The 25,318-nt window shown below is 32.3% G+C and overlaps 5 protein-coding genes and 1 long non-coding RNA gene across 8 annotated transcripts; 4 read left to right on the forward strand and 2 right to left on the reverse strand.

The window, feature by feature from the left end:
• Nucleotides 1-1,658: 1,658 nt before the first annotated feature.
• On the forward strand, nucleotides 1,659-3,773 carry LOC114178011 (T-complex protein 1 subunit delta). Its single transcript, XM_028063673.1, has one exon. The coding sequence runs from the start codon at nucleotides 1,797-1,799 to the stop codon at nucleotides 3,396-3,398; it is 1,602 nt and encodes a 533-aa protein (XP_027919474.1). The 5' UTR covers nucleotides 1,659-1,796; the 3' UTR covers nucleotides 3,399-3,773.
• A 1,579-nt stretch (nucleotides 3,774-5,352) lies between these two features.
• Nucleotides 5,353-7,773, reverse strand: LOC114175594 (pentatricopeptide repeat-containing protein At3g61520, mitochondrial-like). The gene has a single exon (XM_028060350.1). It carries the CDS (start codon nucleotides 7,662-7,664, stop codon nucleotides 5,379-5,381), a length of 2,286 nt encoding a protein of 761 aa, XP_027916151.1. The 5' UTR covers nucleotides 7,665-7,773; the 3' UTR covers nucleotides 5,353-5,378.
• A 2,230-nt stretch (nucleotides 7,774-10,003) lies between these two features.
• On the forward strand, nucleotides 10,004-11,580 carry LOC114175658. Its single transcript, XM_028060432.1, has 3 exons — nucleotides 10,004-10,586; nucleotides 10,677-10,862; nucleotides 10,952-11,580. The coding sequence occupies exons 1-3, from the start codon at nucleotides 10,158-10,160 to the stop codon at nucleotides 11,234-11,236; spliced, it is 900 nt and encodes a 299-aa protein (XP_027916233.1). The 5' UTR covers nucleotides 10,004-10,157; the 3' UTR covers nucleotides 11,237-11,580.
• Nucleotides 11,581-14,759: 3,179 nt separating this feature from the next.
• LOC114176068 lies at nucleotides 14,760-16,937 on the forward strand. 3 transcript variants are annotated; one of them, XM_028060975.1, is made up of 3 exons: nucleotides 14,760-14,796; nucleotides 15,083-15,263; nucleotides 16,205-16,937. In XM_028060975.1, exons 2-3 carry the CDS (start codon nucleotides 15,102-15,104, stop codon nucleotides 16,799-16,801), a joined length of 759 nt encoding a protein of 252 aa, XP_027916776.1. In that variant the 5' UTR covers nucleotides 14,760-14,796; nucleotides 15,083-15,101; the 3' UTR covers nucleotides 16,802-16,937. The 3 variants fall into 3 exon arrangements, with proteins under 3 accessions (XP_027916776.1, XP_027916777.1, XP_027916775.1); XM_028060976.1 differs by lacking the exon at nucleotides 14,760-14,796 and adding an exon at nucleotides 14,803-14,942; XM_028060974.1 differs by lacking the exon at nucleotides 14,760-14,796 and having other exon boundaries at nucleotides 14,803-15,263.
• Nucleotides 16,938-17,484: 547 nt separating this feature from the next.
• On the forward strand, nucleotides 17,485-19,599 carry LOC114176488. Its single transcript, XM_028061541.1, has 2 exons — nucleotides 17,485-18,089; nucleotides 18,842-19,599. The coding sequence occupies exons 1-2, from the start codon at nucleotides 17,928-17,930 to the stop codon at nucleotides 19,376-19,378; spliced, it is 699 nt and encodes a 232-aa protein (XP_027917342.1). The 5' UTR covers nucleotides 17,485-17,927; the 3' UTR covers nucleotides 19,379-19,599.
• A 3,934-nt stretch (nucleotides 19,600-23,533) lies between these two features.
• Nucleotides 23,534-24,656, reverse strand: LOC114177427. The gene is made up of 2 exons (XR_003603133.1): nucleotides 23,947-24,656; nucleotides 23,534-23,844 (listed from the first exon to the last, which is right to left on the reverse strand). It is a non-coding gene; the product is annotated as an uncharacterized LOC114177427 (long non-coding RNA).
• Between the last annotated feature and the right edge of the window lie 662 nt (nucleotides 24,657-25,318).

Raw genomic sequence — 25,318 nt, forward strand, 5'->3', positions numbered from 1 at the left:
GTTATAAAAACAGTTATGAAGTTTAGTTTTATTTAACTAGTTTTTGTTCTCACATCCTTTTTTACAATTTTTTTTGTATGTTTTGCTTTAACATAAAGATTCAAGAACTCTTATTCTTTTATTTTACCTCAATATTTTATTTATAATTTAATTATTATGTTAAGATATTTTTTTTATTATTATTATTGAGTCTGTTAATATGTTCCAATCAAGATTTATTGTTAATATGTTATGATGAAAGTTTCTTGTATGATAAAAATTTTAAATTTGTGATTTAGTTACAATTGGAGTGATTGAAATATAATAACGAATTACAATTTCTTCAATTATCATATATGTTAATGGGAGTATGAGTGTTTTGAATTTAAGATAATGTATCTTAAGAATTAATAAAAAGAAATGTCAATCTTAAAATAATAATTAAATTAATTTGTTAAGTTATAAAGATATGAAATGCAAACAAGAAAAATATAGGAGTGAGTATTGTAATTTTCTATATCAACACAAAAAATTTTAAAAATTAGTACGATGATGTAAGACTTAGTTATAGAGGTAAAATAAGATGACACAAGAGGATCTTGGGTCATCTCTAATATAAATGATTTTTATCATGTAATATTATTTTTAAAACATTCTTATTACTTTTGTTCCAATGCAAAAGTAATATAAAATATATAAGATATGATTTTGATATTTATGTTTTTGAATTTCATGAAATATTATACACATATATTTATGTTTTTGGTGAGAAGTAAAAACTTTTTGGAACTGATTAGAGGAGTTCCACTTGAATACATATTTTGAATAACGAAATTATCATTTTTTTTTATTCTCTACTTACAATTATAAAGTGCAAAAGTTTTCTCTTATTTTTCATTTCTACATTATTCTTAATTAATTTTATTTTACAAAAAAAAAACATTGTGAAAAGATTATTAGTTTGAAAGATTTCTTACAATAATTTTTCTTCTAACAATCGAATATTATTCCTGCCAATTTTATTTATTCAGAGTATATTAAAATAATAAAGAAACCAATGCCGCAAAAAATAATATTTTTTGTTTAATACTATTCACATGTTTTGATTTTAAATATTATAAGTAAATAATCAATAAATTGTTTTTCTTTTTAAATTTGTTTTGTTTAGATTAAATACCTCAAATCTTATAATTGAAATTTTAAGTTTCCTTAAAAACTATAATAAAGTACGAGAACTACGCAAAATTTGCGAGTCTCATAGTAAAATGTAGTATTTTAAATAACAATGTAAAAAATGTTTCTGCTTTTTATTTACCACTTGAAATAAAATAAGACCAACAGTAAAACATTTTTGTAATTTCGGGTTCCTTAGACTGATTTTGTAGTTTATTATCGATTTAAAACTTCAACGTATTTAAAGTTTATTCTCATTTTTAAAAATATATTTTGCAAAACCATTGGATTTTATTAAGTGTTTTGCTAATGAAGTTTGCATTTTATTTACAACAATTGTGTAAATCATTTCTTAGAAGAGAAAAACTTCCCATGTTACAATTTAGATTTTGTTGAAAATCGTATTAAAATATTTTGTATTAATTACATATTATATAAATTAAAAAATATTTAGAAAAAGAAAAAACGAAACTGAAAACCCCTAGGCTTCGCTAGAAAAGAAAAAATCTAACCGCAAAACCCCACTCCCAAAGTTACTCTGAAAGAACGCATCTTCACTCTTTCTTTCTTCTTCCCCCCACACCCTAATTTTTCAAATCTAGGGTTTCCTCTGAATCTAGGGTTTCTCGCTCAGCAATCACGAAATGGCGGCAATCGCAGTTCCCCAACACCGATCCTCCAAGACGGAGTCCTATGTCGACAACAAGCGTAAGGAAGACATCCGCCATGCCAACATCGTGGCCGCTCGCGCCGTCGCCAACGCTGTGCGCACCAGTCTTGGCCCCAAGGGCATGGACAAGATGATCTCCACCTCCTCCGACGAGGTTATCATTACCAACGACGGCGCCACCATCCTCAACAAGATGCAGGTCCTCCAGCCCGCAGCCAAGATGCTCGTCGAACTCTCCAAGTCGCAGGACTCCGCTGCCGGTGACGGCACTACCACGGTCGTCGTTATCGCCGGCGCCCTACTCGAGCAGTGCCTCCTCCTACTGTCCCATGGCATTCACCCCACCATCGTCTCCGACTCCCTCCACAAGGCCGCCGTAAAGGCAGTGGATGTTCTCACCGCCATGGCTGTCCCCGTGGAGCTCTCGGACCGCGACTCGCTCGTGAAGTCCGCCAGCACCTCTCTCAACAGCAAGGTTGTGAGCCAGTACTCCACGCTTCTCGCGCCCCTCGCCGTCGACGCTGTTCTCTCCGTCGTTGATGCGGCCAAGCCCGACATGGTTGACCTCCGCGATGTCAAGATCGTGAAAAAGCTTGGCGGCACCGTGGATGACACCGAGCTTGTGAAAGGACTCGTCTTCGACAAGAAGGTTAGCCACGCGGCGGGGGGACCCACCCGCATGGAGAACGCCAAGATCGCCGTCATCCAGTTCCAGATATCGCCACCGAAAACCGACATCGAACAGAGCATCGTGGTGAGTGATTACTCTCAGATGGATAGGATTTTGAAGGAAGAGCGTAGTTATATCCTTGGCATGATTAAGAAGATCAAGGCAACTGGTTGTAATGTGTTGTTGATTCAGAAGAGTATTTTGAGGGATGCTGTTACTGATTTGTCCTTGCACTACCTTGCAAAAGCTAAGATTTTAGTGATTAAGGACGTGGAGAGGGATGAGATTGAGTTTATTACCAAAACCTTGAATTGTTTGCCCATTGCTAACATTGAACATTTCCGCGCTGAGAAGTTGGGTTATGCCGATCTTGTGGAAGAGGTTTCTCTTGGGGATGGGAAGATTGTGAAGATTAATGGTATTAAGGAGATGGGGAAGACCACTACAGTGCTCGTTCGTGGGTCTAATCAGCTTGTGCTTGATGAGGCGGAGCGGAGTTTGCACGATGCTTTGTGTGTTGTTAGGTGTTTGGTTGCCAAGAGGTTTCTAATTGCTGGCGGTGGGGCGCCGGAGATCGAGCTTTCGAGGCAGTTGGGTGCCTGGGCTAAGGTGTTGCATGGAATGGAGGGTTACTGTGTGAGGGCATTTGCTGAGGCACTAGAAGTTATTCCCTATACTCTTGCAGAAAATGCTGGTTTGAACCCCATTGCCATTGTTACTGAGCTGAGGAATCGGCATGCGCAAGGTGAGATAAATGCTGGAATCAATGTGAGGAAGGGTCAGATCACCAATATCTTGGAGGAGAATGTGGTGCAACCGCTGCTTGTGAGCACAAGTGCGATTACCTTGGCAACTGAGTGTGTGCGGATGATTTTGAAGATTGATGATATTGTAACTGTGCGGTAGAGTTGATTGAACAATGAGACATTTGGTTGGAGAGAAACTGATTCATCCATTATCTATTTTGTCTTCCGTGCTTCAATTTATGTTGTTAGTTTATGTTCTTTCTAGTGACTTTTTGGTTAAGGTATTTTGGCTTACATTAGTTGCTGCTGTTGTTTTACAATTTTGAATGTCCTTATGGATGCTTTCTCGAGTCATCCGATTCAGAAGCCCTTCTTAATGTGTGTGGGAGTTTAGTTGATACTTTTTGTCTGAATGTCAGTTTCGATTGTGTTCGTGTTTTTTTCCTTACCTTAGCCATACTTGTATATCTTGCGTCTGTATGTGGCTTTGAGAGATTGATTGCTTATTGAAATACATAGTTTTAATATCTTGTAATTTTGTGGATTACGTATACTTAGGCTGTTCTAGAAAGCATCCCAAAACTTGTCATTGTTCATGAATTGATGAAATGTCAGTTATATTTAAAATTTTAATTATCTGATGATGCGATGGGATCTGAATGTCTGCGCGCCTTGGAGAATCCATTAGTTGCTGATGAGTTTTCTCCAAGTGGTTTTGAATTTTGGATGTTAATCTCACTGGAAATATTGTATTTAGCATGTAAATTTAGATATACGTGATACTGGGTCATGTTATTCATATGGCCTGTTGCAACCAAATAGATTTGTGTCTTTAACGTGGATTTTTTTTTTTGTGTCGCACGTGCATTTGTGCACTATCCTAGCATGCTGTTGGTCTTTCTTGTCACCGAAAGTTGGCTTTTCTTCTCTTGAACCTTCGAGTCTAATGTGTCTGTATTTAAATGAAAAATAGGAGGAAAGTCACTTACCCCATACGCAAAAAGCAAACCATCCGTAATGGATCAATGGTTGTGCTGACACTTCTCGCAATAAGTGTAGAACGTGATAGTTTTATGAATTTCAGGAGCTTTATCAGCTTCTTTAATATTGATTCCTTCTGTTTTAGGGGACCTATTTTTTCTTTGGTTACGCCGCATGAGACTAGGCTGGGATAAAGCAACATATACAATTTGAAAAAAATGAGACATTGTATTTGTAAATACATGGTTTACACTTTATAGTTCATCGATAGAAATTAATTGTTAAATATATACATTTAAATGTTATATGATATATCAAATTAGATATAATTAATATAGAAAATTGTGTTCTTTAAGATACCAATTCGTTTAGGAACTATGTTTTTATGTCTTAAAATTCTTTTTTATTAAATAATAAGAGAAGGGTTAAACATTCTTTTGAAGGTAAAAAAGATACCAATTCAAACCATTCTTCGGGAATCGTTTTGTATCAGTATTGTTATGGTTTGGTATCTTCCATTGATGGTTAACAAATTGTCTATATAACTCCCACAGTTTCAGAATGGTTTGTCATCTTAGAGTTTTACATTGTTTTTGCATTATTCATTGATGGTTAACAAATGTTTTGGTATATTTCAGTAAGAATTAGGGCTGCCATGGCAGAAAATATGAAGGTTTGAAAATTTCAACAACCACCTTTTTTGATACATCATGTTTGGAGAGAATGACAATGCTGGAAAACCCAAATCCCTGGAAAATGGGTCATAGAAAGATGAATGAATCGAATTGACTTTATAATTGCATGCTGTAGGGACTCGATGTGTCATTAATCAGATTTTGCATTCAGGCCAATAACTTATCTTACAGCTACCTTAAAATTCAAGATTGAAAAAAAAGAAATGTTCTCATTGAAAGTTGATGATGGAAAGTGATAGACAACATCCTTTGACCTTAACGTTGGGTCTTGAGCCTGATAAGTTTGTACTTGTATACCTTCATTAAATCGGTGAATTAAATTACAAGTGTCAAGTCAAAAGCTTCAAAATTTGGAGTTAAAAAAATTAATATTGTCATAAACCCTACCAGCTTTGCGGTGTTAAAAAATTGAGCTCAAAGAATACAATCCTGTAAAGCTTTGACACCTAAAACCCTTGCATTAACTAAAGCATACAATTTGAAGTTGGCGGAGATGCAGAAGAAGATGAGACCGGATACCCTTCAACAAAACATTTCAGTTTTTCTATTTCACCAACCGCATTAAACCATTCAGTAAGAATCTCCATGGTTATATAATCAGGACTGCATGCGTCTTCAATCATTCTGTCCATAAGTTCAAATGCTTTATGCAACATTTTCTTATCCCGAACTCCCTTGAAAATAGCATTATAAGTTGTTGTATTGGGTCGAACTCCCTTTATTTTCATGTCATCCATCAAAGAAACAGCCCTTTCTACATTGCTATTCTTGCACAGAGCATCTATTAAGATACTGTAAATCACAGTGTTCGGGGGAACCTTAGATTTGGAACACATTTCCTCAAATATTTTCATGGCCTCATCAACATTCTCCTTTAAACAATATGCATGTATAATTGCTCCATACGTCACAACAGAAGGCTGAAGACCCTCTTTCCTCATCCTTTTCATCACCTTACTGGCAGTTGCAAAATCTCCAATTTTACCGAGGTAGGAAACCAAAGTGTTATAAGTTACAATATCAGGCTTAACCCCAGTTTCTTCCATTTCATTAAGCATTTCATAAACTCTTTCCAGCTTCTTCTTCTTACAGAATCCATTGATGAGGACATTATAGCAGGCTACGTCAAGACCAAACCCAGCCCGCTTCAACCTTGACACAACTACACTGGCATCATCCATCCTTCCAGCAATGCTTAAACCATTTATTAAACTATAGTAAACAATTGCATCTGGAGAGCATCCAGAAGTCAACATTTCATCGAAATATTGCATGGCTTTATCAATATTATTCACACCACAGAAGGCAGATATCAGCGCAGTATAAGTAACAACATTTCCCTGCAACCCCTTTCCTTTCATCTCACTGAAAAACTCAACTGCTTTGTGGACCTTTCCATGTTTGCACAAACCATTAACCAATGTATTGAGGGTGACCACACTTGGTTGAACTCCTTCCTCAATCATCTGACTATATAGCATGCGAGCCTTGCCAATGTTACCAGCTTTACAGAACCCGTCAATCAAACAATTATATGTAATTGCATTTGGCCTACTTTGCTTCGTTGTTTTCATCTTTTCCAACAAACTCAAACCATGCTCTTCTCTACCAACTTTACAAAGTCCATCAATCAAAGTATTAAACAAGACCACATCAGGCTCAACATCAAACCTATTATTACCTTCTCCTTTGCCTCTCAACTTATCAAACACCTCCAGCGCCTCATCAATCCTCCTAGCTTTGCACAAATGATTAACAAGAATCCCAAAGGTCACAACACTGGGCTTTATCCCCATCTCTTCCATTTCTGCCATCAGTTTATTCATCCGCTGAGTGTCCCTTTCCCTTCCCAACCCAGCTAACAGAGCATTGCAGGACGCAGCTTTAACCGCAACTGCACCACCCAATCTCATCACAGCATGCAAAACCTCCCACGCCACACCATTCTTTCGGTGTCGGCACATCTTCGTTATCATTTGGGTAAGCTTAAACGCATCAGGGAAAACCCCGTGCTCACACAGCTTGGTAACCAACCCCACAATTTCTTTATCAGCAAAGCTTCTTCCATGTTGCTCCTGCTTCCCCAATACCCCAAAAACAACTTCACCAGTGAAATCATCAGGAGGAAAATCAGAATCCCGTTCAAGCATTTCGTCAAGCACGTGGAGCGCATCATCAATGCGACCAGATTTAAACAACCCCTTAAGCAATTCGTTGCAAACTCCAGAACTTTTGGAAGAAGAGTTGAGCTCCTTGAACAGAAGAAGCGAATCGTCCACCATTTGGGCCTCCCCGAGGCACTTCAAAAGGAGGAAAGCAGATCTCGAAGTGAGAGCAATGTTATCACCATTGGATTTTCTGTAACTATGAAGCATGAGAAGCTCTTTCTGCGAATTAGGGTGCTGCGAAGCGAGTTCAAGAGCGCCTTCGAACACACAAGAGAGGGCTTGGTGGTGCTCTGTTCTGCCTCTGAGGTAATTGATAAAATCGAGGGCTTTGGGAATGGAGTTTAAGCGAAGAGTGATAAGGAGGAGATAGTGTGAGGATTCGAAGAGAAAGGGACGAAGTGTATCGTAGTCCCAATGATTGGGCGGGTTTTGAAGATGTTCCACAACTTGGGTCACCGTCAATTCGTGGTCTTTTCGCGAAGGAGAAGGTGAATCGCTGTGGCAGCGCCGCAGAGAGGAAAACGTGGACGGCAGCAGCCGGTGGATGCGGCGGAGACGGAGGAGCTTCGATTGTACCAACATTGTTTAGAAATATTCCGGCGCCGGTGGCCGAACGCGGAGGAGTCTAGTTTATCCACTTCCAATCAAGAGCGACAGCAGACACAGTAAACAAAACTAAATGACAATTTAGAATATATAATTATCATTTAACACCTATTTGCTTTAAATATGTTTTTTACCTTAATTTTTAAATAAATTTTGGAATTATGCTATTTTGAAACTTTAAATCAATTTAGTCATTTATTTTTTGGAATACGTGAATTTAGTTTTTTTAATCAAATTTTATTAGGTTTATTTAATATTTCGTACACATTTTAGGATTTTATTTGAGTTATTTATACTATTTGACACATTTTTGTTTTAATGTGAAGTCAAATACTATTGTGAAACATGTTTGAAATGTGAAATAAATTTAACAAAATTTGATTAAAATGACTAAATTCACGTATTTCAAAAAATAAAAAATTAAATTAATTTAAAGTTTTAAAATGAACTAATTCTAAAATTTACTGAAAGTTAAGAGACAAAAACATAATTAATCTTTTTAGTTTTGAATAAAAACAATCAATTTCTCTGGTTCTTAATTTTTATAAAACTTTCAATTTTTTTCTTTCTGATAAATTTTTCTTTTAAAATAAACTAAAAATTCCAAAAGAAGTCGGTGACCTTTCTTTTATGTAATTTCTATAACTAACACCAAAGTGTTGTAATGACTATTTCTACATAACATAATAAATTAAAGTTTTTTAATCTCAGTATATTATTTGTCATATTATCTTATATTTAATACAACATAATTTTATCCAATATTATTAGTCAAGTTTTTAATTAGTTTTATTAAATAACAAAACAAATTTCGTTGTATAAATATATAAGGAATTTAAGCTTTGTGAGAATTTAACTTTTATAATTAGTAAAAGAGATTCGTATTTAAATTGTTTAAATATATATTTGATTTATATTTTTATTGTTTTTATTTAATTTGATCGTATTTTTGTTTTGTGTTTAATTAGATTTTTATTTTTGTTAAATTTTGGTTAATTTGATCATTTTTATCAATGGTGTTTAAATTTTGAATTGTACATGTGTCAAATTTTGACTTTTATTTTACTTTTTTAATTTCAAAAAATTGTTCACGTGTCAAGTCACAATTGTGTCACGTGTTATTGTCAGTGTCATCTGTCAGTTTAGGATTATATTAATTTTTTTTTTCAATTTAATCTTTATATTCGTTATTTTTGTTCAATTCAATTTTTATATTCGTTATTTTTATTTAATTTAGTCCAATTTTTTGTTAAAATAAAATAATTTATTCTTTTTAAATTGAAATCAAATTTAAATTTTTATAAATATTATATATATTTTTTAAAATTGATATTATTATTAGTTATTTTTTAAAATCAATTATAAAATATTATATTTAACTATAAATCAAATATAATTCTTATATTCAATTGGAAAATAGAATATAATTATTTAAAATATTATTAAAATATAATTACTAAATAATTTAATTTTTAAACAATTCAAATTTGTTTTCACTTAAACATATGTCAATTAATATTCATATAAAACTATCTTTAATTAAATATGTAATTCCACTTTTGCATATCACTATTAGATTCGTGGGTTAAATCCAAAACAACTCTTTAACTTTCAAACATCAATAATTATCGTCTAATAATATCAAATAATAATTTATTCCAAGAGTATAAATAAATAAATTTTAGGATCTGTGTTTTATCATGCATAGTCGGTGCGGCCCTACAAGCGCACGCGAATCGTATGATCAGTGGAATTGACCTCTTCTCTTCAATGGTCCAATGTATGTTAAACATTTTGATTTTTTAAAACCAGTTTATGTGATTAAATGATATATAAATTCAAAATTATTTTATCTAATCAGTAAGTAATTTAATTTACATAAGAGAAATCGATCCATAATTTAAATGTTTACTAATCATGAAATTGAAATCTAATATAGTTGATCTCAAACTCAGTAATCACTATTATCCCGCACCACCGACACACCAACAAAATAATAATAATAAATAAATGTAAATATTGCAGTATATAAGTATTTACCTATTTTTCTAGATAACTTTACTTTTCTGATTGTGTAATTGTGAAAACATGGTATGACTTTATAATATAAAAACAATTTGTGAATGAAAAAGAAAAAGAAGTGAAGGTGTTCCCATTGATCTATGAATCTTCCTATGCTATCGGTGACAACTGTAACTGAGCTGTCGGGGACATTACTCTTTCCCACACTCTAAATCCTAATACCCAAACCTAACAATTAATAAAGCAACCTTCTCATTTTTCACTTTTCTCTTTAACCTAAACCCTTAGCGTTAACATTAGTCAAGGCACATTTGTTTTTCTTCATCATTTTATAATTAATAATGTAATTCACCAATCAATCACTATCTACTACTTCCTTTCCATTAACTCATATATCATTGTTGGGTCCTCTCATATCATAGTAATCGATCCATTAGATTGGTTAGGATGCATCATGCGAAGACAGACTCCGAGGTGACAAGCCTCGACGCGTCCTCCACCACCAGGTCTCCACGGCGAGCGGTGTACTACGTTCAGAGCCCTTCCCACGATGGAGAGAAAACAACGACGTCGTTGCATTCAACGCCGGTGCTCAGCCCCATGGGTTCTCCTCCTCACTCTCACTCCTCCTCCAGCCGTTTCTCCGGTTCACGCAAGATCAACAACAACCACCACCGCAACCACAAGCTGCCGTGGAACAAGGACATCGACGTCATCGAAGAGGAGGGCCTTCTCCAAAACGAAGATCGCCACCGCGCGCTCTCTCGCCGCTACTATTTCCTCGCCTTCGTTCTCGGCTTCTTCCTCCTCTTCTCTCTCTTCTCTCTCATCCTCTGGGGCGCCAGCAGACCCATGAAGCCCAATGTCCTCATCAAGGTTCGCTTCCTTCGCAATTCTTCATCTTTTTTCTCCCTCCCAAATGGGTTTTCCTCGCTTCTCGATTTCACCTTCTGGGTTTCAATACAGAGCATCAAATTCGACCATCTCAGAGTTCAAGCGGGCTCCGATTCCACCGGCGTCGCCACCGACATGATCACCTTGAATTCCACCGTCAGATTCACTTATCGCAACACCGGAACATTCTTCGGGGTCCATGTCACATCCACTCCTCTGGATCTGTCCTTTTCAGAAATTGTGATTGCCACAGGAAATGTAAGATTCATTCCTTTATCTTTATTATGCACATTAATTAATCTGTGAAGAAATGAATGAATTTGATTTGAATTGGTTATGTTATGCAGTTGAAGAAGTTTTATCAGTCAAGAAAGAGTCAGAGAGTAGTGAGTGTTGCAGTGATGGGGAACAAGATCCCTCTGTATGGAAGTGGTGCAAGCTTGAGCAGCACAACGGGTGTGCCTACGGTGCCTGTGCCATTGAGATTGAGCTTTGTGATTCGATCCAGAGCATACGTTCTTGGGAGATTGGTGAAGCCGAAGTACTACAAGAGTGTTGAATGTTCCATCAATTTGGATCCCAAGAAGATCAATGTTTCACTTTCGCTCAAGCATTCTTGCACCTATGATTGATTGATTCAGTGAGAATTCAGGAAAGAAGAAGAAGCAGCACATGGCAGAGAGTATACAAAATTAAAATAAAAATAATTTATTAGTACTTGTTTATGATTCGTTCGTTTTTTTTTGGTGAGGAAACTAATGTGGATACAGCTCACAGGGCAGCATGAGAATGACGTGTTCTTTTGGACTCTTTTTGGCTGCACAATACGGAAGATAATTTTGAATTCTTTTTTTTTTCAAATAATTTTGTCCCATCATGTAAAAGGTTGTGTACTGAATAATGTTGTAGTTTCATTTTTTTCAGGTAATTATAGCGTAATTATAGCCGCCGAGAAATTTGACCCTTTTTTAACTCATAATTGGTCTGAGATCTATTAGCTAAGCTCCATAAGCGCCACCTCATCATTTATTAAACTGGTACATAAAATGATTGATTCAATAAAAACATTATAAAATATTGTATAAAAGTAATCTTACAAAGCAAATGTTTGGATTTTATTACATATAAGATTGCACTAAAAAATATACTGTGTACGTTACATTACTTACACGTGTTAAGTATTTTTAATTTGTGCTAATCAGAAGTTGTAATAGATCTACTAGAACTTAGCAATAGCAGTAATTGATAAATTTATTTGTAATGATAATATAAGAGTCTTTGCAACCTAACTTTACGAACTGTCTTATTAGTTTCAAAATTAATTTTAAAACGATAGAAATATTGTTTTTGATTTTGTTTTTCAAATTGTAACATGTGAAATTAAAATCTTTGAAAGACATGAAATGGAATGTAAATTAAGAGATAATGGGTAAAATCCACTATTTGGGTCTTTAATGAGAAGCTAATGAATATTTGCATTTTAACGATAAATATGTAGCTTTTAGTTTAGGGGCACTTGAATATTATCGAGGGAAAATAAATTTATTCAATAAATAAATTATGAAAAATATTAAAGAATTATTTTTCCACAATAAATCTAATAAAAATAAAATTTTCTTTTAATAGTATATTCAATAAAAATGCATAAAACTTATAAAGGTACCCAAAACCAAATAAAATAAGAGTAGAGATAGACGCTAGTGAATAAATTAGTTAGTATCTTGTGACGTCCTTTTTTCGATATCAACTATCAATTATTAAACAAATTGTAAACTAAATTAATATAACATCTTCCAAGTGTCAGGATTTAATCACTTAAATCTTTCAATTATTAAACATGTTTTTCTCCCAACTTTATATGCTATATCATTAATACTTTTTACATGTTTATTAACCCTATTAAGTGACATTATTTAAATAGGCCCATTTAATAAAGTAATTTATTATAACCTATATAAAAGGTAATTTTTTTTTCTATTAAAAGTAAAGTTAATCATTAATAATAACTAAATTTCAATTAAGAATTACATATCAAAATTTTCTAATAAATTTAATCTTTATCATTCACGAGATGTATTGATACTTCAATTTATGTTACATGTCCATGTTTAACATATATCCATATCTTACACGTATATGTGTATGATATTTTAAAATATTTACCAATATTTTTCAATAAAGTATGTAATTCATTCAGTAATAATATTACAATAATTTATAATATTATATTTTAAAGACGTTTAATAAGTATGATTTTAGTTTTGGATTCACATAATAACAATTGCATATTTATCGTATTTTTTAAGAAAATTTGTACATTTTTTTATGCATATGTCATGTATCATATATTATTATTTTTTAGAATAAACATATTATCATATCCATACATACATCATATATAGATATATTTGATATTAATGTTTAATCATAATCATTTCAAATAACATCATTTAATTTAATTCTTATTATTTTTTTATTAATTAATAACTTTAAATATGACTTTTATTTATTAATAGATTAATTATTACATATTAAATAAATTAATTACTACTTATATATATTTAATAAAACAAAACAAAAAAATAATTTAAAATTTCTTTCAAATGTCAAAAAATTTATTAATTGAGTAAATACATTTAAGTTTTATCTAAAAGTATTAATTATTACTCATAAATATACGTAATATTAATTTTTAATATTAATCATAATTTTAAATAAAATAATAATAATACTTAACAAAACCACTTTAAATAAAATCATTTAATATTAATTATTATTAATCTTTTTATTAATTATTAAACTCATATATGGTTCTTATTAATTATATAAAATAGATTAATTATTAATTCTGTTAAATAGATTAGTTATTAGTGATATAAATAGAATGGATATTGATAATATTTAGTAGATAAAATTAAATAATTAAAAAACTATTTTAAATATTTAAATACGTAAAAACCGGGCCCGAGGAGTTAAAATCAATAAAAAATAAAACAAATTATGATAATCATGATGTAAAAAAAATAATTGACCGTGAAAAGTAAAAGAGTTTATTGGAATAATTTGTTGTGGTCTATCATTAGATTAAATGTTCATTGCTCACGCAATTTCTACATTCTGTCATCCATATTTCAATAGCATGTTCGAAATTTTTATTTAAATAATATTTTAAAAAATAGTTTATTAATATATTTTCAATCTCTCTATTTCTCTCCCTATATGCAATATCAACCAATAGTTTTCCTATTAACAAATTACTCTTTGTATTTTATTGAGTGAGTCATTCACTTTAGAAAATTCTTATCCAAATAAAATAGTAGTACCGCACTAGTTTAAAAAGAAGAGAAATTTTGTTTACTAACAACTCAATAATTTATACCAATCATTACACTGTACCATTGTGTCCATTAGATCATGCATAGGGACCAAATTAATTTATTCCCTATGTCATTCACCACAAAAAAAAATATATTTCCAATTTCATTCATCTATACTATTTAATTCAACAATAAGGTCAATGATGTGTTAGTTATATTATATTTGTGTAATTACCTAATTTTTTATTTATATTTCATTCGGTAGTTTTATTAATAAAAATATATTTAACTAATTTTTATAAAGACCCTTCTTTTACAACTCAAAGCTGTTGATCAGTATTCTTGAATTATATGTTAATTGTCCTTGAGAAACAAGTAAACATATATTGAATAGGTGTGTCGGATTGTATTAAACAAATTATTTTCATTAAAAAATTAAAAAGTTATCCAATTAATTATACATAGATAATTAACATTTTATTTATTTTACAAGATTTTTCTTTATAATTATATTAATAAAATATAATTAAATATTTTAATTCAATTTAATTTTTAATTTTAGAACCATATGATTTCTAACAAAAAAATATATCAAATATGATAAATAATTTAAATTTTTTCATAAAACTGCATTTAAAATATCAAATAAACATCAGTTATTTAAAATAACTAAATTCACGTAATTAAAAAGATTAAATTAGATAAAATTTTGAAAGAAAAATTAATTTTAATTTTTAATAAAATTAAATAAATAAAATCATATTTGAAAAAATAAAATATCGGCCTATATAACTTTGCAACTTTTAACCATTTTTCTGTATTGAGTGGATGCACATATCAACTTGTGAAGCGTGAACAGGTGTCAGTGGACACAGGTGAGTGACGACAACAGCATCATGATTCATGCGGCCATACATACATACATACTTTCTATCACCATTGATCTGATATGTTAGATTCAGATCCATCCGTGGCCACTGAGCGAAAGACTGTTACTTTTTACTTTCATCCTTTTTGTTTGGTGAGAATAAATGAGTTTTGTAATGAGATGATTATGTGTGCTTTCATCCTTTAAATTTCGGTTTAAGACCAGACAAGTCAGATATACTTATGAATCATTCATTATCGAAAGCCTTTTAAGTTCGAAATTCCTCGTACCAGAGCAAGTGTTGTCGGCGGCATGGAGAAGGAGCAGCTTGATTTTGTTCTGGTGCCGTTGGGTCTGCTGGTGTTCCTCATGTACCATATCTGGCTTGTCTATTCCATCGTGCACAACCCTCTTCGAACTGTTATTGGCCTTAATGCAGAGTCTCGTCATCAATGGGTTCTCGCCATCATGAGTGTGAGTTCTTCTTTACATCATCACTTTTTTTTCTCTCTCTTTCGATTCATGAAAAGTTTATGCTTTGAATATGTGCTTGCTTACAAAATTTTGATTACAAAAGGATCACCACACAACAATACAGGTGGGTCATTGATAGTTTTTGGAAAAGTTGTTTCTTTTGGATAAAATCAGTGTTTCATGATGTTTGAATTAGTGTACTCATTTGTGTTAGGCTTTTGTTGTTTGATATGAAATTTGCAATCGCACTTGAAGTTCACGTTTCCTTGTTATTACTGAGGAATCCATGAATGGTTATTTTATATGATTCTTGTAGACAGAGGTAAAAAAGAAAGAAAAAAACCAGAGATTTTCCCATTTCTCCTTTCTTTCACTGTCTGTTCAATTGTTGGATGAATCACAAAAATGATGGGTTTCTTACATAGGATTTACAGGGGAACTCAACTTCTTGCTGTATGTTTGGGCAATTTTTGACTTTAGTAATGACAGCATGTGGCAAGTTGTGATTCGTTGAATCCTTTTACGACAAATAGTTGAGGCCGGAGTGATAAGGTATTCAGAAAAATAGAGCCACATGCAGTTTTTTGGCCTTTTCACTCCAACCAAGCATGTCCTATGTTTCTTCCCATTTGGTTCTTTTTGTTCTTGTTTTTCTCTCTTGTTAAGGTTACAAAGCTTTCTTCTCTGACTCCACTACCCTTAGTTTGAAATGGTCAAGGCACCAAGTTGTGAAACTGAAAGAGATGGCTGAAAGTTGATAATAATATAATCAATCATCAAAACAATTGGTACCACTTTTTTTATACAACTCTCTTACAAAAAGCCATAATGAGGTCATGCTTACATTTAATAGAGATATATAGCCTAATTTCATGCCACATCCACTGTCTTAGAAGGTATGAAAATAAGTCATGGAATTGATCGTGCTGTTATATTTTCAGGAACCGATGAAAAATGGGGTTCTGGCAGTGCAAACTATTCGCAACAATATCATGGCATCTACTCTTCTATCTACAACAGCCATCACACTGAGTTCACTTATTGGCATTTTTGCTAGCAGTGCCTGGAACAGTGACGAGCCTTTCATACCTTATGGTAATACTTCACTCAAACATATTTCTGTCACCATTTGCTTCCTCATTGCATTCTTATGCAATGTGCAGTCCATAAGATACTATTGCCATGTAAGTTTCTTGATCACTGCACCAACACTCAGAGACAAAAGGGAGTACATGGAATACATTGCTGTGACTTTGAATCGTGGGAGCCATGCTTGGTCTATTGGGCTTCGAGCGTTTTACCTCTCATTTGCATTCTTCCTCTGGATCTATGGGCCAATAGCCATGTTTGCATGCTGCTGCTTGACGTCACTGGTTTTGTTCTTCTTGGATACAACAGCTAAAATCACGAGGAATCTTCATAGTAACTCATTCAGAAAAGAAAGGGGAACCCATGATGTAGAGTCTGTTGTGGAACCACATTATCATCCTTTACCTGCTGACAATTTGTATCAAAACTCAGATGTCAATCATGTATGAGCAATTATAAATGTAACAAATTTGTACTTTTCAATTGAGAAGTATGAACATGTTCCAATGCAGAGTAGCACTAGGTAGTCATTTTTGTTTACAGTAAAACAACAATTGAAGAATAGATGTTGATGTCTTTTTTCTACACAGGCAGCTATTAATTACTTAATTGTTATTGTAATGTTATATTTATGATGATTCAAGCATCACCGAGGGCTACGTGTGATCCACACACTACATGGACTTAAATTCAAACACTAAGAACATTTTCTTAAAGAGAAGATTATGTACGTGTATCTATCTATCTATCTATCTATATATATATATATATATATATATATATATATATATATATATATATATATATATATATGCTGAAAGTGATGGGCTTAAGGGTAAGTTGTTTGTTGAAAATGCTTTGATTGACACGTATGCAAGATGTAGGGTGGTTATAGAAGAAAGCACTTAATTTTCCTTTGACTGAACTTTAATGGAGGCCATCTAAGAGGCCCTACACATGACAACTATGATGATTCATGCATCATTGAGGGATTATTTAATAGTAGCAATGTAGTTGTCCACAACACAATTATGTTAACACTATTATTACCAACGAAGAGTGATAACAAAAGCAACAAAAGAGGGTTAGTGTGAAACAAAATGGCACGTGGTTTGAGTTAGTGACAACAAGTATAAAGAAAACGACCACATGGAAGAACATGTTATCTTTATCTCAATTTCAGTTCTTTTTTAGTTTCTTCAGCTAAATTTAGTCAAATCAAATCATAATCGGGAAACATGGTGGAAAGCATATACTAATTATACTAACAGTGTCGGTGTCAATTTCTGTTTCCCAATTTTTCTTCAGTCAGAAAGAATGGATTCAATTTTAGTTTTTCTGACTTTACAAGTTAAAAGAGCAATGGGGAAGCTCTTTATCTTTACTTGCCATGGAGGAAAAGAGGAGAAGGTTTTGTGAGTGGAAAAGACAAGGGTAGGTATGAGTGAAAGGAAAGGAGAACCAATTTGAATTCACTAAGATTACAACTTTGGTGTTGGGTGTTGGGTGTTGGTTATGTTGTGAGGTAACATCGGTGATTTGTGAAAGTTAAAGTTTGCAATTTGAAGAGGAAGGATGGAAGTAGATGAACTGGACTACGTGTTGGTGCCTCTGGGTGTGTTGGTTTTGGGAATCTATCACGTTTGGCTTCTCTGCACTATAATTCGGTACCCATCTCACACAGTCATTGGCTTGAATGCTCAGTCTCGTCATCAATGGGTTCTTTCCATCATGGCTGTCAGTACTCTGTTTCTCTCATAAAGACCATTTATCTTCTCTACATAACTATCTGTTTTATGGAAATTTTTACTAGCTTTTGATGCTGAATTAGACTCAAACACAAATATGCAGAGGTTGTTCTTATTCATAAAGATAGTTTATCTTGTAAAATAACATTTTTGACTGTCAATAGAACTTTAGGCTAACTTTTGGAACTGAGTTAGGTCCAAGGCTAAGTGCTAAGATGTTGTTGTCTCTCTTACCGAGATGTGAAACTGCACGTGTTGTTTCTCAAAAGAATGTTTATGATCTTGTACAATAACAGTTTTGATTATTTGTCTTTAGGAAAGTACCTGTTAGTAGAACTTCAGTTAAATTTTGGAATTGAGTTAGGTCAAAGCCTAAATGCTATGATGTTGTCTCTTACTGAGATGTGGAAATAAATGCACATGTGTTGTTTGTTCTTACTCGTATACTAGATTGTTTATCTTGTACAATATCAGTTCTGAATATTTGTCTTTAGGAAAGTACCTGTTAATAGAATTCTGGGGTATCTACCTTTAGAATAGAGTTGTGTTAAAACCCAAGTACTAATAAGACGTTGTCTTTCACTCTGACATGTGCAATTTTGCATGTGTTGTTCTTATTCACAAAGACAGTGTTTCTGTTAATAGAGTTTTAGTTTAGAACTTTTTGTCATTTACTGTGCAAATCCTTTCTATTCACTGAGACAGTGGTTTCTGAACAAACTACATTTGCATTGTTTTCAGGATCCTTTGAAAAACGGGGTTTTGGGAGTTCAAACAATCCGCAACAATATCATGGCATCTACCCTTCTTGCTACAACAGCAATAACTCTTAGTTCACTTATTGGCGTTTTTGCAAACTATGAATCAGATACAAAACTAGTTTATGGCAACAAAACTTCCCTTAATTCTTCAATCAAACGCCTCTGCATCTCACTGTGTTTCCTTGTTGCGTTTCTGTGTAATGTGCAATCTATCAGATACTATGCACAAGTGAGCTTCTTGATCACCACACACGCACTGAAAAGCCAAAGAGATTTTATAGAATATGCTGCAAGATCCTTAAACCGAGGGAGTTATTCTTGGTCTCTAGGGTTGCGTGCCTTCTACTTTTCATTTCCTCTTGTCCTTTGGATTTATGGGCCAATACCTATGTTTGCTTGTTCCTGTTTCACATCATTTATTTTGTACTTCTTGGACACAACCACTCAAATCACACGAGATCTTCACACCAAGTCATTCAATAAGAAGGAAACTGGGGACACCACAGAAGCAGCATAGTTTCATAATTCTACTGTCCTTCAACTTGATAATCTTTCAGTTCGTGGTAAAGTTCAATAGTTCATGTAATGATACCATTGTTGGTTAATTATTGTACAATAGTATATTGCAGTATTCTTTTCCCTGTTTTGGGAGTTCAAAAATCAAGTAACGGACAGTGCTGGTTTATTAGTATATCTATCAATCTTATGCTTGGTGAATAAAGAACATGAACTTGATTAGTGGCACAAGCATGTAATGGATGGTGCTGGTTTACCCATAATACAGTTATTATTACTCTCTTGAATCATTTCAGAAATGTCCTTTCATTGCATGACCAAACATATATAAATGGATGGCATAGCTTTGAAAAACCAAATCAGATTTGATTGGAGTATATAATTGGTTGTTTACATTAGATTAAGACATGGCATGTCATTTCAGGGCTATGAAACGAAGATAACATGTTCTCCAAGCAATGTGGACTGGCTCAATTGATTGTCAAAATGTGAAAAGAGTGATAATATTTGGAGATGCAGGATAAAAATCATATATATTTCATGTAAATTGTGTTGGGTTGTTCCAGAATCATCAGGGAGATTTAACACTAATTGAGCATAAGTCCAACTCACATATAAGATATTGACGCCACTTTTAACCCAAAATTTTAAAGCAAAGTTAACGAGCCTTGATCCTTATATAATGCTCAATTTTCTCATTTTTATTTAATGTAGGACTTAGACTTACACTTAAATTTCCAACAAGTTAGACTCGGATCTCGTTAGTACATATCTCCCGAATAAATTCTTATCTGGAAGAGACCCATCAATCAATTCATCTATCTGTAGGATGGAACATACATAATAAAATAGTGGCAAAAAATATCTACTACCAATTCTGGTAGTGGGAATTTCAACATATTAGATACCCTTATCAACACTATGGTATGCCAAATCTTTCTTACCATACTAAGACTTATCTGCTTTTGAAAGGTGTTTTTTTTTTCATTCACTTTTAAAAAATCAACTCTCTTTTTTTCATTCCCAAATGTAAAAGGGTACATCTGAAATTACTTTTTAGGATTAAAGAAGTGTGGGAGTCGATTCGTTTAGCAGGAAACTGCTACTTATTGCGAGTCCACCAAAAGGTTGATGCTTTCACAATGATCAATCAAGTTTTTCACCAATTGAATAACTCCACAATGATTATTATATTTAAAAAAGTGAATAACTTTAAGAATTTAGGTAGAATGTTTCCAACACGTATTTATATTTATATGATAAAATTAGATTATTTGATGTGATATCGGTGAGTAGGTGTTAGAATATTAGAGGAAATTACCGGTGGTGGATGGTTACATGAAAAAAGGATATTCAAAGGTTTGAGAATGTGAAGAAGAGCATCATAGTTATCTCAACATCATATATCAAATAATAGCAACTTGGGTTGGCACCATCCAATACACGTAGAAGATGATAATATGGACCAACCAATCCCTAGCCGAAAGCTTCAAAATTCCACAATAAGATGCATCTTTCTCTGTTTGTTTTGTACTTTTTAAGTGACTTTCTACTCATAGTTTGCACATACAAAACAACGAACCTTGCTTCCCTCTTCTCTCAACTTTAAAAGCGAATTTTCAAAATGATGCTTCACTATGTGAATCTTGTTGCGAATGATCGTTCTTTTACTTTTTCTTTTTCTTAGTGATATTGTTTACTTACAATGAGTAATTATGATAAAAATTATTCATAAAATTAAGAAAATTTTTCTAAATAAAGTCAGATTACTACAAAAAAACGCTTATTATCGACGGTCAGAGTCCGTCGATAATTGCCATAATATGTCGATAATACTATTTTACCGACAAACTTTCGATGGCCAAATATCTGTCGGTAATACTAATATTCTAAAATTTATCAATCATTCGTTGTTGCATCAAAAATTATTAAAAAGTATCAAATAATACAAAATATGGTAGGATCATACTAAATTCATAATAAAAGTTACGTTTTACAAAATCCTAAACCCTAACGAAACTAAATTGTGTTAGGTAAAAGAAAACATTATAACTTTTTCAATATATCTAGACAAAAAAATAAATGTTGGTAGGGCTTACCCACTAACTTCACCGGTGCCATGGACACAAGGACTTGAGCATTAATATTTTGAACCTCTTTAACTACCACTCTAATTAAATTGGGTGTCTAGGGTTGAATTCCCTCTTGAATTGTAAAAATGGTCACCAAAATTAATGTGGTTGAGTCATATCAATATCATCATCAACATGCAATCCCACTAATCTAGCTAAAAAAAATCAAATTCTTTATTGTACTCTTCATACGCAAGACTTGTATTTATCAAACATTGGTCAATTTTCTAAATAATTTAATAAATGTTTATCTCATTTGTTTATAAAATACCCTGTATCATTAAAAAATATATATATTCTTTTTGCATGAGAGTGTTTTAGATTTAAATCATATAGTTAATTAACGTTGGTGAGTGATGTATAGCTAGATTTGGAAGAATGTGAAAAGGAATCTTGGTTGATGAACCATTAGAAACTAAATATTCTTTAGACCAAAAACTGCATTCGATTTGACTAAACATGCAAAGCATATTACGACACTAGATTCTAGATCATTACTCGCATGCAACAAAGTAAGACACCACTCCACTTTTTGTTATGGTGTGATTTCATTTCAACAACAATAATAATAATAGACTACAAAGAAGATCATTCAAGATCTAGACCTATACTTTTGTATTTTTAATTATCATTATATTTTATGTTTTGAAGGTTTGTAGGGTTTTTTCTATTTTATTGTGGGATTTTTGAATGATAAAAAAATTATATAAGACAACACCAAACTACGTTTAATAAAAAATGTTAAAACAATATATTTATATATTATTTATTTTACTTATTTTTAATTCATTTTAAGTTTTTAACTTATTTTGAATTTCTAAAACATTTTAATCTTTTCTATATTGATAAAATACTTTAAAAAAAAAAAATCTTAGCCATAATATTTTAAAATTAAAATTATATTTTAATTAATTGTGCTCTATTATTTGGAAACTTAATTTTATATTTTAACTTATAACCTTTTACATAAATTAAAAATATTCATGCAATAAATTAAATAGTTTTTCGAGAATTTTGTCATTGGAAAATATTAGTTGAAATGTATTATACCCAAATAGAAAGACTAATTCCTCGACAAACATTGTACATACATACATATATATATATATATATATATATATATATATATATATATATATATATATATATATATATATATACCAATTAATCTATGTTTATTTCTTGAGAAAAATATTAATATTTAATGTCTTAATTTTTTTCTGTTAAAAACTGACTTTATCGTTACCAACCAAATTGATATCAACATAAAAAATAATAAAATTTAAGTTTAATTTAACTTTATAAAGTTAAATTTATAAGATGAAATTTGTAGTTATTTTTATTCTATATCTATATCTAGATATAATTTCAACCGGAAGGGTATAACCTTATTTTTTACTTTTTTTTTATTAGGCACAGAAAATTACAGAGAAGATGTATTATTATCATATTTAGTTCACTATAATATATATATATATATATATATATATATATATATATATATATATATATATAATTAATTAATTTTTTATTCTACATTAATAAATATTAATGCGTGTGATTGAACTTTGAATTTAAATGTGATAAAAAAATTATTTAAACTCCTATTAAAAGCCTATAAATCTATTTTTATTTGTGATATTATAAAAAAAGATGATATTATATACCTTTTAGAATTATTTTACATAATTCCAATCATTAAAAGAATTTTATTAAAACCCATTTGATTTCTTGAACTATTATTAAATCTCAGTATATGTTGACAGTAGCTTTCGATTCCAAAAATACTGGTTTATGTGCATGACAGCAATCACAGTGGAGAGAGTAGGAGGAAAAAACTGGTGAAAACTATATTTGCACGTAACTTGCTATATAGAATGAATGAAGAAGAAGAAAATTAATCTCATAAATTAGTGGTTTTATATTTATTTGATGATATGAAAGTGGGGTTTAAATAGTAATGGGCATGTAAGTCACATCGGAATGAGTGTGCATCTACAAATCTGGAAAGGGTCTTTGTCATCTCAAAATAACAAATTTTCTTCCCAATGAGCAATATCTTTAAAGCAGTGTAGGTCTACAAAATTGGACAATATTTTCATTAATTTCATGTTTCTTGCATTGCAGCCAAGACAAGTCATATTTCACTCTTTCTTCTTCACATCGTTTACCATTTATGCCTTCTATGTTCCATTGCAATACCACTATACATCATTTTTTCTACCACCTTCGAAATTTAGTATCTATGTGCCCTACAATATTATGTCATGGGACCCCACATATTTTCTTCCAATTGCATGTGCTCCTTCTTCCATAAACCAACTTCTGCTACATTCTTCATGTTCAAAGCAAACCAGATGAAGCACAAAATTCAGATCTACTATGCCCAAATCAAATGTTTATACAGCAAGAAGAACAAAAGGGTGTACAAAATCACCAGAAAAGCTAAATCCTTTATCAGTTTCTGTTTCTCATTCTTACTCTCTCATGCCATCAACAAACAGTTGTGTCCAACACGCGTCTAACTGCAAAACACAAATTAAGGTTGATTAATATACTGTTGGCCTCAATTATGTAATTTCGTTTCATCATTTTATGATACTGCAAAAAATTTAGGATATATAAGAGTCTGAGACACTCCATTGATGCGGCCAAATCTCAGAGTCATGAACTGTTTTTTAAAGCCTTGTGTTGTGTAATTTTAACAGCTGCAATCAGAAGAGAAAAGGGGCTAGTTAGATTCCAGGGAGAACATATCAAATTATATATGAACTTGCTCATTCAATTATTTCATGAATTTCTGTATCAGTTGCAGTAGAGATAAACGAGGGGGAATGAGAAATGGAGGCCGAAGGTGATGACAGAAGTATAGAGAGCACAAAGGAGTGAAATGCACAATTCATCATCATTTTCTGCTCTCTCTCTCTCTATATATATATATATAGTAACATGCATATCATCATCAGTGCTCTCTATCTTCTGTCAACAACCTTAGAAAACTAGTGCCTCCATCTCAGATTTTCCCCATAACTCTTGTACCTGACCCTGAAAGCAAAAGAGAAGAGAGTAAGAAAGGGATAATGAAAGAGAGAAGAAGAGAATCGTGTTTGGGAGTTTGAGATGTTAGATTTGTGTGGATCCAGTAGCAGGTATTTATAGGAAAAATTGTAAAAGAACGGGTAAAAGGGCCTAAAAATATTCCAGTGGATTAGCAAGGTATAGAGCTAGTGGTACCAAATTTTAATGTCCATTTTTCTAACCGCTTCTCACGAGAGATAATTAAAAACATCCTCAAAAGGACACACACACCTTATGTAACATCCTAACAATCATTCACGTACGTACTTGTTTGCTGTAAAACCATGCATGGTAGCTAATATAATAATACACAACTCTCTACTTATTTGTTAGTGGTGTGATATTTGAGACAGCAACGGTGTGAATTAATTGAAATTTAAGTGACAGTGCAGCTAGCATGCACTAAGTAGAAGATCCCTCATGCAACAGTGAGTGATATGGTATTGATTTGCACCCATGTGCAGTGGGATTTGAGTAAATCGTGTGAGATCATCACATTATTTCCAAATGTTAATAGTCCTGTGATGCTACTACACATAGTTGTTGTGATTCTCATCTATCTTCTTCCATCACTTACTGTCAGTGGTATGTGGGGTCCATCTCCACTGAATAGTAGGGACCTTGTAAAATTGCAATGTACTGAGACAAATTCATGTTAAAATCTGTTTTCTGTTTCTGGAATTGGAAAGCTGAAAGCTAGCACTTGTGATATGTGAGGATTACTTTACCAT

The sequence above is a fragment of the Vigna unguiculata genome, chromosome 3 (genome assembly GCF_004118075.2).
Source record: "Vigna unguiculata cultivar IT97K-499-35 chromosome 3, ASM411807v1, whole genome shotgun sequence".
Classification (NCBI taxonomy): domain Eukaryota; kingdom Viridiplantae; phylum Streptophyta; class Magnoliopsida; order Fabales; family Fabaceae; genus Vigna; species Vigna unguiculata.

Bases quoted from the DNA above. Each gene is read 5' to 3' on its own strand.
- LOC114176488 (XM_028061541.1), top strand. From the start codon at position 17,928: ATGGAAGTAGATGAACTGGACTACGTGTTGGTGCCTCTGGGTGTGTTG. The intron at 18,090-18,841 runs GTCAGTACTCTG...CATTGTTTTCAG, and splicing joins GGGTTCTTTCCATCATGGCT to GATCCTTTGAAAAACGGGGT.
- LOC114175658 (XM_028060432.1), top strand. From the start codon at position 10,158: ATGCATCATGCGAAGACAGACTCCGAGGTGACAAGCCTCGACGCGTCC. The intron at 10,587-10,676 runs GTTCGCTTCCTT...GTTTCAATACAG, and splicing joins AGCCCAATGTCCTCATCAAG to AGCATCAAATTCGACCATCT. The intron at 10,863-10,951 runs GTAAGATTCATT...TATGTTATGCAG, and splicing joins TTGTGATTGCCACAGGAAAT to TTGAAGAAGTTTTATCAGTC.
- LOC114175594 (XM_028060350.1), bottom strand. From the start codon at position 7,664: ATGTTGGTACAATCGAAGCTCCTCCGTCTCCGCCGCATCCACCGGCTG.
- LOC114176068 (XM_028060975.1), top strand. From the start codon at position 15,102: ATGGAGAAGGAGCAGCTTGATTTTGTTCTGGTGCCGTTGGGTCTGCTG. The intron at 15,264-16,204 runs GTGAGTTCTTCT...TTATATTTTCAG, and splicing joins GGGTTCTCGCCATCATGAGT to GAACCGATGAAAAATGGGGT.
- LOC114178011 (XM_028063673.1), top strand. From the start codon at position 1,797: ATGGCGGCAATCGCAGTTCCCCAACACCGATCCTCCAAGACGGAGTCC.